Source organism: Geotrypetes seraphini, chromosome 2 (genome assembly GCF_902459505.1).
Source record: "Geotrypetes seraphini chromosome 2, aGeoSer1.1, whole genome shotgun sequence".
NCBI classification, from domain to species: domain Eukaryota; kingdom Metazoa; phylum Chordata; class Amphibia; order Gymnophiona; family Dermophiidae; genus Geotrypetes; species Geotrypetes seraphini.
In genome coordinates, this window is record NC_047085.1 from 509,789,368 (window position 1) to 509,803,047 (window position 13,680).

General features: G+C 41.4%; 1 protein-coding gene across 1 annotated transcript in view; it reads right to left on the reverse strand.

Moving 5' to 3' along the window:
• Positions 1 to 1,023: 1,023 nt before the first annotated feature.
• LOC117354607 (oocyte zinc finger protein XlCOF6-like) overlaps positions 1,024 to 13,680 on the reverse strand; it is a 29,191-nt gene continuing 16,534 nt past the window's right edge. The window contains exons 4-7 of the mRNA XM_033932399.1: positions 8,195 to 9,901; positions 4,991 to 4,992; positions 2,932 to 3,291; positions 1,024 to 1,688 (exon numbers count right to left, since the gene is read on the reverse strand). Coding sequence (XP_033788290.1) covers positions 1,404 to 1,688; positions 2,932 to 3,291; positions 4,991 to 4,992; positions 8,195 to 9,901 — 2,354 coding nt within the window. The 3' untranslated portion in view covers positions 1,024 to 1,403. The remainder of the gene's footprint in view (positions 1,689 to 2,931; positions 3,292 to 4,990; positions 4,993 to 8,194; positions 9,902 to 13,680) is intronic.

A 13,680-nucleotide genomic window follows, 5' to 3' on the forward strand; every position in this document is an offset into this window, starting at 1 on the left:
GAAAGTGCAGCTGCTGCCAAAAGGAAAGACATGTTTATTTTAGAAATTGACTGCTGCCTAAGGGTGGAATAAAAGCAGGGGGAATTTCTGAAGGGAAATGCTGGTTTTAAAAGCCATTACTCCAATGTCTGCTTCTTATTTGCATAAGATACTATGGGACATCTTGTCTGCATGCTCCTATATTGGCTTAGTACATTGTAACATAGTAAATGACGGCAGATAAAAACCCGAATGGTCCATACAGTCTACCCACCTATACACTGCAGTTCAGCTTACAGATAACCCCCCAGAAGCAGACAATTTAATTACAAATTTGGTTTCCCACCAAAGGATGTTCCTGAAGGGTGAATCCACAGCACAAGGGTAAAACCCGTGGAAAAAGACAAATAAATGTAAAATTAATCACGAGTAGAAGAGACACAAGACCAGCAGTCATAGCTGCAGGATACAGACTGGAGTACCAGGGTATGTAACAGGATATATCCACATAGGGAGGGGCTACAGTTTGTTTTGGAGTATCTGCAGCTCAAAGCATAAATCCTATGGTAAAGAATCCAGAGTTTATTGTACAAGAAACCCAAGTGAAGCTTTTATTACATTCAGTACGTGCAAATGGTTTGTCTCCCGTGTGAGAGGCCAACAAGAACCCCATAGAAACATATCTCAATACCAAAAACAAACAAGCCAATACAAAATAACACTGAAGATAAACAATGTTGAGATATGAGTAAACAAAAATCCCCCCCAGCAATCCCTCCACTCCACACTCCTCCACACTCAACCCAACCAGGGAAAGGGTCAGCAAACCAAAATACCTAATATAGGAGTACCAAAACCCCAGCCAATCCCCAATCCAAAACCCCCCAGACTGCCCTCCCCGGACCCCGCCCCCACCCACCCCCTTCCAAAACCAACCCCTCAACCCTCCTACCCCCGAGTCCCTGAGTGATGGGAAGTCGCCCGCCATGATATATAAAGGTTCCAAACCTTATGGTAAGGAGCCATGCACCGACGATATATCGTAGTCAATTTACACATCAAATGTACACAATCTAGATGACTAATAAAGTAATCACAAATGGCAAATGGCTAGTATGCCAAAAATGGGCCAAGGCAAGCCTAGCTAAAGTAACTATAAATAAGGACATATGATACTCTGGCTTGGTATATCCAGGAATGGGGGCATTCAACAAACAACTGGCTAATAAAACCAGATAATGCTTCCCAGTTATGCAAACAATTAATTGTCCCACCATATTCCAATAATCTTTGACTTTCGGACACGACCACCAAATATGCAAAATTGTTCTTTTTCTTAGATATTTTTGCCAGAAACCCAGAGCTCTGCCTGATATTGTGCATGTGGGACAACTGGACTTTTTAGATGTGAAAGCTGAGCAAAGCTACTTGGTACATGTAAATGGTTTAACTCCCATGTGGGTACTCTGGTGATTTTTTAGATATGAAAGCCGGATAAAGCTTTTATTACACTCAGTACATGTAAATGGTTTCTCTCTCGTGTGGCTCCTCTGGTGAATTTTTAGCTGTGAAAGTCGAGTGAAGCTTTTATTACACTCAGTACATGTAAATGGTTTCTCTCCCGTGTGGCTCCTCTGGTGAATTTTTAGCTGTGAAAGCCGAGTGAAGCTTTTATTACACTCAGTACATATAAATGGTTTCTCTCCCGTGTGGCTCCTCTGGTGAATTTTAAGATGTGAAAGCAGAGCAAAGCTTTTATTACACTCAGTACCAAGTTTCCAAGTTTATTAATATTTGATTGATCGCTTATTATAAACTAAGCGATGAACAGTTTATTTAAAATAAATAGAATTTTAGAAGTATTACAGTAAGCTGGGTTCCAATACAACCTGAGGGCGTTTCCGTTTATACTTTTATCCTGGTTTTTATTTTTGATATTTTCATTTTTCTTAAAAAACTTTTTAATATTATACAACTCACATTTCAACGTTTTTATTTTAATTATTTATTTACATTCATTCTCTTATATTTATTAATTATGACTCAACAAATTCTCAATAAATCATCCCCTTTTTCAAACACACCAGAGAACATTCCTGTTCACTGGGGTTTTCGTCCTCCCAAATTAAAAAATAATACCCTGCGTCAGCCTTCAAACATCCAAATTGCATCGCAAACTTCACATTCGCTCTCAACAATTCCCTCAGTAATCAATACTCACATACAAATGAACTTAAAAATAGGACTAATTAATGTAAGATCGATAAAAGGGAAATATCATTTAATTAAAGAGCTACTCCTTTCTCAAAATTTTCATATTCTCTGCCTAACGGAATCTTGGCTAACAGAAGGTGAAAAAGCCTACCTCTCCTATTGTTGCCCTACTAATTATTCTTTTGTATATAATCATCGTTATAAACAAAAAGGAGGCGGATTAGCCATTATCTACTCTAACAATATTATAAAATCTGTCAACCATTCTTCAGGAAAAGTACCAATTGAGTTTTTGCAAATCAAACTAACTATCAATCCAAAAATAGACATCCTTTTACTTTACATCCCTCCGCCAATAACTCAAAACTGTCTATCTCAATTACAAAACTTGATTTTTGACTTTTGTTCTGGTTCAGAACATCCTTTAATTTTAGGAGACTTCAATATACACTTCGATGAACTCTTGAACTCAGTAACTTGTGAATTCATCAATTATATTCATACTCTGAACTTACAATCATTAATCTTAGATGCGACACATACAGCAGGACATACTCTGGACACTATCTTAATTTCTAACGCTGATCGTTCTATGTTTTCTAATATTCAAAATATACCAATGCCTTGGTCTGACCACCACCTCATCTCATTTAGATTATCTATCAACAATAAAAAATTATTATCATCTCTATCTAAAACAATTTCTAAAACAGTACATATAAATGGCTTGTTTCCCATGTGAATCATTTGATGACGTTTTAGCTTTGAAAGCTGAGTGAAGCTTTTATTACACTCGGTAAATGTAAATGGTTTGTTTCCCGTGTGAATCATTTGATGACGTTTTAGCACTGAAAGCTGAGTGAAGCTTTTATTACACTCAGTACATGTAAATGGTTTGTTTCCCGTGTGAATCATTTGATGACGTTTTAGCTTTGAAAGCTGAGTGAAGCTTTTATTACACTCGGTACATGTAAATGGTTTGTTTCCCTTGTGAATCATTTGATGACGTTTTAGCTTTGAAAGCTGAGTGTAGCTTTTATTACACTCAGTACATGTAAATGGTTTCTCTCCCGTGTGGCTCCTCTGGTGAATTTTTAGCTGTGAAAGCCGAGTGAGGCTTTTATTACACTCAGTACATGTAAATGGTTTCTCTCCCGTGTGGCTCCTCTGGTGAATTTTAAGATGTGAAAGCAGAGCAAAGCTTTTATTACACTCAGTACATGGAAATAGTACATGGAAACCCTATATGGATCCTTTGGTGTCTTTTTATTTTTTTTCCATAAGTCTTTATTAAAATTTTCAAATATAACAATTACAGCAAACAAAATATCATCAAGCTCAAAACACTCGACAGCATAAAACAAAAATAATACAGCAAATATCACATTTCACAGAGTAGGGAAAAGTTGCAGCTTGATCCAACGAATTGAATACCCAAAGAAGAAAAAGGACCAAGATATTACTGAACGTCTTATAATATCGATTAGTCCCCAATAGCCCATTGCACCTCCTCTAAATCTATAGGCCTAGAAATGTTCTCTCCCACCATCTCCCGCAAGCATGGCAAATCAAGAGATTCCTAAAAACCCTCAATATCCTCCTCCAAGAGAGCATGATCAGGAGTGTAAAGATCTACATAAAACTGAGTGAACACCTCACAAAGAGAGACATCCGTATTATACAGAACACCCGTAGCTCCACGAATCGAAGGAATAAAATTCCTAGATTCTTGAGTCCCCAATTGGTAAACCAATAACCGACTCACCCGATTTACCAATCTCAAAATTAGATTGTCTCACTCTTTCCAGTCAAGTCGCCAATGACTCAAGGTGAATAGTGTGGAGCTGCAGATGCCTCTCATGTAGTTGGTGGAGCAAAGTTGGACTAGAATCCCTCCCCTTAGCCCAGGCCACCAAACCTGCCAGCTGATCTAATAATGTAGTTTCCCTTGCATGCGTGGAACGCAAATGAGCCCTCAAGGATATCAAACAACCCCACATCACAACCTTATGACTCTCCCAAAGAGTGGTAGGAGCCACATCCCCAGTATCATTACAATCCAAGTAATCCAACAACACCTGCTCAAGCTGCAATACCTGCTCTGGAACCAACAATAAAGCATCATCACGTCGCCAGCGAAACGATCTACTATCCGGTTCCAAGAGCATTAATTCCAACAACAATGGGGCATGATCCGACCAAGTACAGGTCAAGATCACTATATCACATAGATGACCCAAAATAAGGGGATCCCCAAACCAAAAATCAATGCGAGAAAAGGAGTTGTGGACCATGGAGTGGTAAGTATAATCCCTGGTTTGAGGATGCAACTCCCGCCAGAGATCCACCAAATACCATTTAGATAAAAAAAGTTTTAAAATCCCCCGGGTGGCGCCCCCATATAAAGTGGTTGGGGCAGAATTATCCAAAACAGGGCTTAAAGTTAAATTAAAGTCCCCCTCCCCAATAATAAGGAGCCCTCCCATATTATGTAAAAAAAGCTGCATAAAAACAGCCTGTCCCTCATTAGGGAGGCATACATTCAAAAAAGGAAATTTCTGCACACCACGAGTGACCTGAAGGAGGAGGTAACTGCCCTCTTTATCCCTTATCACCTTATGAACCTGCCAGGGAAAATCCCAGGCGAACGCAATTAGTACCCCACGAGATTTTTTTTACCTGCTTGATTAGATGCAAAATAAACTAAAGGATAAGACTTATGGTTACAGAGCTTTTCATGTGATGGTAATAAATGGGTTTCCTGTACAAATACCACTTGTGCTTTTACTCTGAGTACATCTCAAAACAAAAGGTAATGCTTAAAATTCAGGCCTCTAACGTTCATAGAAATACAAGTCAAAGCAGCCATAGACCTACTCATATATAAAAAATAAAAAAAACAATCTGAACCATGGAGGGAGGAGCCTACCTAAGATGGCAGCCTGAAGGTGTTAGGCTGAGCTCCACCGCGTCTGCAACGATGGTGAAGCGGAAATCTAAGACCCGAGTCTTCCCTGTGGAACCCGGGCTGCAACAATTATGAGCCCTGGCACTTTTTTCGAGGTGACCAGTCTCTCTTTGGAGGAACGCAGCACACCGGCACAGCCACTCCCCCGTCTGGAACTGCAGGAGGGGGGGGGCACTGAGGAGAGCATTGCGGCTGCCTCCAAGAGCTGCGAGGAGGAGGAAGGAGAAGATCTAGCAGTCCGGAGGGTTTCTACAGCCCTTCCAACACAACTGCCCCAGCGGGAAGTCTTGGAACAGGCAGGGGAACGGCAAGAGTCACCAACACTATTGTCGAATCTACAAACAGGTACTGTGCAACTTAAATATTTACAATTCAACGGTGCACTAGCTCCTTTGGAAAAACCTTCTATGATTATCTCAACTCAATTTGGGAACGGATTTCATCTCTACAAATTTCACTGGGATCTCAATTGCAAACTTTATCTACTGGGATACATACTGAGACTGTAACCTTACAAGAAAAAAGTGGTTAAACTTGAGAAAAAAAATCATCTGAACATGAAAAAAAATTAGAAGTTTTGGGAGCACAAACCCAACTTCTAATGAAAGATAATGATTTTAAAATAGAAATTTTGAGAACTTAGCACGTAGACAAAATTTGAGACTGATCAATTTTCCCTAAATTAATCACCACTACAGCATTGGATATGTTTAAACCATATCTTTCGGAGGTTCTTAAAGTCCAACAAAATTATTTTCTGCCAATCTCAAAAATTTACTATTGGCCTCTTTTATAAAGCCGTGCTAACGGCCCCGAAGCCCATAGAGATTTAAAGGGCTTCGGGGCTGTTGCTGCACGGCTTTGTAAAAGAGGCCTTATATTTCCTTGGGAAAGAAGAAAACTCCAGTTAGGAACCTGCAATAGATATTTTGGACTTGACTAACTAATTAGAGAAGTCAGAATCAGAACAGTTAACGACTGCCACACTTTTTCTTCAATTAGCTCTATATTCAGATAGAGATTGGTTCCTAAAGTTATTTTTTAAATATAAAGATGGTTTGTTTCTGAATCAAAAAAATAAGAATGTATCCAGATGTTTCTAGGATTACACAAAAAAAGAGGAAAGAGTTTTTGCTCGAGACCTCAGGTTTTAAAATTGGGAGCAACATTTATATTAAGATTTCCATGTAAATGTTTGGTTAATTTTATACAGTTATCTAGATTTATTTTGGATAAGGAGGTGACAACTGCAAGTATCAGTAGCCAAAATAACGCTCCTAATTAAGTAATTGGGATCACTTCAGGCTGCCTGATTATTTCCTAAGAAAATTAAGGAGTTAAATAGTCTTTGATTTTTGGTCACTCCTCCCTCAGTGATTGTGGACTAACTAACAGTTGATAGAATGATTTAATTTTCCTTTATTTTATTTTCTTGTATAATTGCTATGTGATGGATACTGTTTTATTTCGATATGATTGTTTTGTCATAAAAAATTGAAATTCAATAAAGACAAAATTACAAAAACACCCCAATCTGAACCCCCCCCCCTCCTATAAAAACACAATCCCTAAAAGAAAATAACAATGCAAGCAATGTCATATAGCAACCTTCACAGAAAAAAAATAACCCCAGGAGGACCACCCAGTGGCTCAAATGGTTTGAGATACCGCCAGGAAAAAGGAGGAGCGTGAACAAAAAGAAAACCCCGCTACCTTCAACAAGCCAAGTCAAAGAATAAAAGTATCAAAAACAAAAAAAAAGATAAACAAAGCCACTCTGAATCCATACCAACAAGTATAAGTCAAGGTATCAAAAGTGACCACAAAAAAAGCGATCCCCCAGCAATCCCACCATACAAAAGTCAAGTGCCAGACTTCAAGGATCCTGCGGACGAAGCTGATTGTTGACGCTTCAGCCTACCCTTCTCCTGGATAACGCGCTGCCATTTGGGTTGAGGCTGCACATTTAGCACAGTAGGATGTGGAACCAGATCTGATGAAGTAGAAGAGTCCGCCGGAGATGAAAACTGCTGGGCCTCCTGAAGATTGCAGATCTGATGCAATTTGCCATCCTTATAAAACACTAATGCAAAAGGGTGGCGCCATTTATAGCGGATATTCTGCTCCCGTAGATGTTGTGTAAAAGGTCTAAGATCAGCTCTCCTGCGCAGTCACCTGATAGATCCTGATATACCTCTATAGAATAGGAGTCCCAAGTGAAATTCTCCACCTTACGAATGGCATGCAACACGCGTTCCTTTATCTTGTAATTAGTAAAGCAGGCCACTATGTCCTTAGGTCTATTATTATTAGCCGCCCCCAGGGCGCAATGCGCTCTGTCAAGCTGAATAAAAGAAGCTTCTTCCTGCAATAAGGTGCTCACAATTTGTTGAACCACGTGCTCAGTGTCTTTGTAAGTTGGGGAATCCGGTAAACCCCGAAAACGGAGATTGGAGCGCCGGCTCCTGTTCTCCAAATCCTCCAATTTATCTTGCAGAGATTGATAACTATCCCGCAGATCAGTGAAGTGTTTGTCAGTAGCCACAAAAAGCTCTGACTGAGAATCCAGTCGAAGTTCCGTCTCCTCGACTCTAGCTCCCAACTCATGAATTTCCACTCGGAGATCAGCTCCCAGGCTAGTCACCTCCAATCACACAGATTTCCTTCATCCAATTGTACATTTCAGTCATCGGGTCTCCAGGGGTGTCAGCCAGGACCACCTCTGAAAGCTCAGAGTCCGCAGGAAGCGCCATGCCTGAAAGCGGCAAAGAGGTACGCTGTTCACTCGAGGCCTGCATATTAGACCCCGATGAAGGCTGCAACTCAGGCACAAAAGCAAAAGTAGAACGATTTACCTTCTGCACACGCTGACTCATTAACCGATATAGGACCGTTGGGAACAGCTGAATAAAATTCAGCACAGTTGTTTAGCACTGCATAACAAAGAAAAATCGCTGAAATTTGCCGAAGGTAACAGGAGCTAAATCTTCAGACAGCCATCCTGTTTCGTGCCCCTTTGGTGTCCTTTTAGACTTGAAAGCCAAGTGAAGCTTTTATTACATTCAGTACATGCATATGGTTTTTCTCTTGTATGGATCCTCTGATGCTTTTTTAGGTCTGAAAGCTGAATGAAGCTTTTATTACATTCAGTACATGTAAATGGTTTGTACCCTGTGTGGATCATTTGGTGTCCTTTGAGACTTGAAAGCCAAGTGAAGCTTTTATTACACTCAGTACATGCATATGGTTTTTCTCTTGTATGGATCCTCTGGTGCTTTTTTAGCTCTGAAAGCCGAGTGAAGCTTTTATTACATTCAGTACATGTAAATGGTTTGTACCCTATGTGGATCATTTGGTGTCCTTTTAGATGTGAAAGTTGAGTGAAGGTTTTATTACACTCAGTACATGCATATGGTTTGTCTCCAGTATGGATCCTCTGGTGAATTTTTAGCTCTGAAAGCCGACTGAAGCTTTTATTACACTCGGTACATGTAAATGGTTTTTCTCCTATATGGATCTTCTGGTGAATTTTTAGCTCTGAAAGCCGAGTGAAACTTTTACTACATTCAGTACATGTAAATAGTTTGTTTCCCGTGTGAATCATTTGATGACGTTTTAGATTTGAAAGCTGAGTGAAGCTTTTATTACACTTGGTACACGTATATGGTTTTTCTCCAGTATGGATCCTCTGGTGAATTTTTAGCTCTGAAAGCCAAGGGAAGCTTTTATTACACTCGGTACATATAAATAGTTTTTCTCCTGTATGGATCTTCTGGTGAATTTTTAGCTCTGAAAGCCGAGTGAAGCTTTTATTACACTCAGTACATGTAAATGGTTTGTTTCCCATGTGAATCATTTGATGACGTTTTAGATTTGAAAGCTGAGTGAAGGTTTTATTACACTCAGTACATGTATATGGTTTGTCTCCAGTATGGATCCTCTGGTGAATTTTTAGCTCTGAAAGCCAATTGAAGCTTTTATTACACTCGGTACATGTAAATGGTTTTTCTCCTGTATGGATCTTCTGGTGAATTTTTAGCTCTGAAAGCCGAGTGAAGCTTTTATTACATTCGGTACATGTAAATGGTTTGTTTCCCGTGTGAATCATTTGATGACGTTTTACATTTGAAAGCTGAGTGAAGCTTTTATTACACTCGGTACATGCAAATGGTTTTTCTCCAGTATGGATCCTCTGGTGAATTTTTAGCTCTGAAAGCCAAGTAAAGCTTTTATTACACTCGGTACAAGTAAATGGCTTGTTTCCCATGTGAATCAATTGATGACGTTTTAGATTTGAAAGCTGAGTGAAGGTTTTATTACACTCAATGAATGTAACTGGTTTCTCATTTTTATGATTGCTTTTGTGCATTTGGAGATCTGGAAACAAGGGGAAACTCTTATTTCTTTTAAGGCATGTAAAATTGATGCTCCTCTTATGTTTAATACATGTAAATTCTTTGTGGTGTGTTTTTCCTTTTCTCTTACCATGGTGGACTTCAGAAGTCACTTTATCACTATTATAAATTTGGAAGGGTTTCCCTGTTAGGTGTCCATCCCTTGAGTCTCCTGTAGGGTCTTCATGCTCCTTTGATTCCTGCTTACAATTCTTTGTGTTAATCCTCTCAGTTCCCAGGGAAATATTCTCACAGACGTTTCCTGATTGTCTTTGGACTTGTTCCATTTCTACAGGATCTTCTCCTTGCTTCTTTTCTCTCTTCCTTTCTTGTGTGATCTGATGATCTGTTGGATATAAACAGAAGGTATTAATCATGTGCCAGAAGACAGTGGTGGATTCTAAGAGATTACCTGAGTATATTAAGGACTAGTTATTTTACACTGGGATTTTCTCTGTGTGGCTTTTCTTATGTGCAATCTGTTGTTTTTTGAAGTAAGATGTCAGACAATAGAAACAGTGTACAAAATCCTACAGGTACAAAGACAAAGTGAAGGGAGCCCAGTGTCTTATGGCCCCACTTGCTACAAAGCGACACACAATAAACTGTGCATAAAGACATATCTGTCAAATTATCCCATAAAGGTACCCCACCCAACCAGTACATCCCCAGATTGGAAATAATCACAAGACCAAAGCCAAAGTATCAAGTTGAGTCCTTCAATATCAAATTTCTGGCTCTATGCAGTAAAGAACGAAGGTACGAGTCCCAGAGTTGTAAAAAAAAGAGTTTTTTTACACTTTGAAGAAAGACGAGCATCTTGAGCTTCAAAGAGAAGCAAACAATGAAATTGGTTCTGCCACTACCAGAATCCCGGTGGAGACTCCTGTAACCAAAACTGCATTATATATTTGTGGCCCACCGTACGAGCTTTCTGAAATAGCAGATTCCTCCCCGTCCCAAAAACTCCTCAGCAAGCAGCCTTACTAAACAAAGCCCCCAGGGGAGAAGATAACACAGGGGTGCCCCACAATCTATCCAAATAGTGTAAGATTTGATCCCCAAAAAGACTTCATCTTGGGGCATCGCCACAGGGCGTGAGAAAAGGAACTGGCCTCTTGAGCACATTTATTGCATGTGGGAGAATTAGACAAACCCGAATGGAAGGCCTGCACTTGAGTGAAATTAAAGCCTTACAAACAGTACAAAATGCTGCAATTCGGTTGTTAGGCCAACACGTTGCTCCTTAAGTTCTCGACAATTCTCATGTAATGTTACAACTCTTGTAACCTCCTGACAACTCTTGTGTAATCCACCTTGAACTGCAAGGTAATGGCAGAATAGAAATCACTAATGTAATGTAATGTGCATATTCGTGATTATGTAACTCCTTTGTACTTCAAATTCCACTGGTTACCAATGGAATTTAGGATCAAATTTAAGATCTTGATGTTAGCACATTGAGCACTGTTTGAGTTACAACCGTTATATCTTTCTAACCAGTGTGACAGGGAAGCTCCTGTCCCAGCCAAAAGAACCACGAAACCCAGCATGCACTCTGCCCTGGTCCCAGGAAAACCCGGCATGGAGCCGGGACAGCCGGCCCAGCCCGGAAGGGTAGAGAAAAGACAGGTGCTAGCCTAAGAATCAGAAGGGGAAGGCACTAGAACCTAATTATTCCCCCTATTACTCCTTTCCTCCCTCTCTGAAACCAAAAAACAATCCAGGAGGGGGTGGGGTTAGTCCCCAGGGTGTGCCGGGGAAAAAACCTCAAATACAAATTAGAGGGAGACAGCGAGGAGGCTCAGCTGTGGTTAATCCCAATCAACCTTCAGCCAAGAAGGATTGCAGCTACCACGGCGTGCCTGAGCCCCAGCCTAGAACCTTGTCCCGGAGGCAGCCCAGCAGGAGGGAGATTGGAAACCCTGGGAGGTATCTTGCCTGGCCGGACAAACCCTGGGAGGGTGATCCAAGAGATGTGCAAGGAAGCGGTCAGGTTAGCAAGGAGCTAACCCACAGGCAAGGAGGGGGCTGGGAGGAACAGCCTGAGGATACCGGGTGGAGAGACAGCCGGTGCTACGGGGTTAATGACTGGGAAATGAACAGTCTTACTGGGGAGAGTGAACCTGGAGAAGATATGGATGTAGGAGAGAGTGGGATATAGTAGGGCCTGCTAACTCTCCCAGAAATCCAGTCCAGGTTAATTAAAACCCTGAAGACAAGCAGGCCTTGAAGCAGGGCAGAGGTAGTCCTGTCCAATTCTGAAAAATCACTATAAGAAACTTTAAGTTGCCTTAAAGTCACTATAAGAAACTTTAAATGGCCTTACCTCCAGAGGACTTGTAAAAGGAAAGTAATTTATTTTGTTTTTCTCTGGGGACGACTTCCAGTGACTGAAGCATATGACGGGGAGCTTGGAATCCCAAACCTTTTTGTTTTCCTCTTCTTGGTTTTGTGTGAGCTTGCTTTGTTTATTGGACCTGGAAGCCCCAGGCAGAACCCAAGGACTTGAGCATATACTTGGCTCTGGAGAGTGTGCAAAAGTAACTACCTGTTCTCAGTTGTTGTTTTTTTTTTGTCTTTGAAAACTTTAATAAAGCTGAATCCAGTTCCTAGACAATCCGACTTCCAGGTTTGTCATTTATCCAGCCACATAAAAGGCGCTACAATAAATCTGCCTGTGGTCCGAGCCTGGCCTCCCACCTACTCAGGGACGGGCCCGGCCACACCAGGTACAGCGTTCCCCTGCAAATTTGCGACTTTTTCGCGGTATTTTCCGACCGCCTCTTCCTGGTACAAAAGTCAGGCTACCCCAAACAGATGGCGTGTCAAAGCAGCTCCAGGTCAGGTAGCCCAGAAGGTCCTGCCCGAGTTTCCCCGGTTGCCTTCTGGGCCTCATCTAACGGCACACACTTATGCTTCGTCAGGGATGTGTAGTTGCCTTTTACTGGCTCCCGCAGGAATATGAGACCTAGAAAACACTTCAACTGGGTCTCAAGCTTCCCAGAAGCAAGAGGGGAGGCGATGCTGAGGTCCCCGAACCCCCTCATATGCGGGACTGCACGTGGTGCAAAAACCCTTTCCGATAGGCATCAGTTGCAATTTGGGCATGAATCCGAAGTAAAAGAATGAGGGGTATTGAGGCAGACTGAGGCTTTTATTGCCAATTTCAGTTCAAAACGGAGCGGGGAGGCAAGATCAAAAACTCAGAAAAGGGGTTTGGCGTGTGGAGGGCTGAAGCCCTGGGTTAAGAAGGTCCGCTCAAAGTTAATCTAATGGAGATTAAGTCAATTAAATGAAGGAAAAGAATCTCAGAAATGCCACTTCCTGGATCATAGTGAAATTATCCATATAGGAAATTGTGGTGTGGATATCTTTCATTGATCCAAAAACCTTCATATATTAAAAAGACTTAATTCGTCAAAACAGTTTTTTATATTATTTTCCAATAGATTAACTTTGAGCGGACCTTACTAGTTTTGGTTAATCTGTTTCATTTCTTGGACTGTTTTGCCCTGGGTTAAGAACCCAGAAAAAAAAAACTCTTTTGACGACACCTCACCACCCCTGATTTTCCCATAGGCTAATATAGCCTGTATTCACAGTGCCACGATGCTGGAAGAAACCTCAGAGAGAGGTATGAGAAGACTTACTGCCTCAGATAAGCATGCGGACCGATGAAGGCATGTATCTTCTGACTGCCAGTCCCCTCTGTGGGAATGGACCCTGAACCCTCACCAAAGCCTGCACGAGGGGAGAAACGCAGTCAGCCCCAATCCTGGAAAATCCACCACAGACAAAATCTGGGGTGAGCTGCTCAAGCCCACTGCGGACGAACCTGGGGGGTGAACAAGCTCCCAAGGGGGAATCCCTGAGCTTCCTAGCTGACAACGCAGGCTGGCCACAAAGGAATCGCGCAAAGCTTGTGTCTGTGGGCTAAAGACTTCTGCCTGAAGTCTGTGTCGTCTCGCAGCCAGAGATGTCTCGGGGGTGCCGAGAGCCTCTGCAGCATGAAAAAGGCTTTGTCTGGAGAAAAAAAATGGAAAAATAAACACAAGCAGAAAAGGGCGGGCTCCTACATCCTTGCTGTAGGAAATTAGACTTGGAGTTCAGGCACAGCCCAGA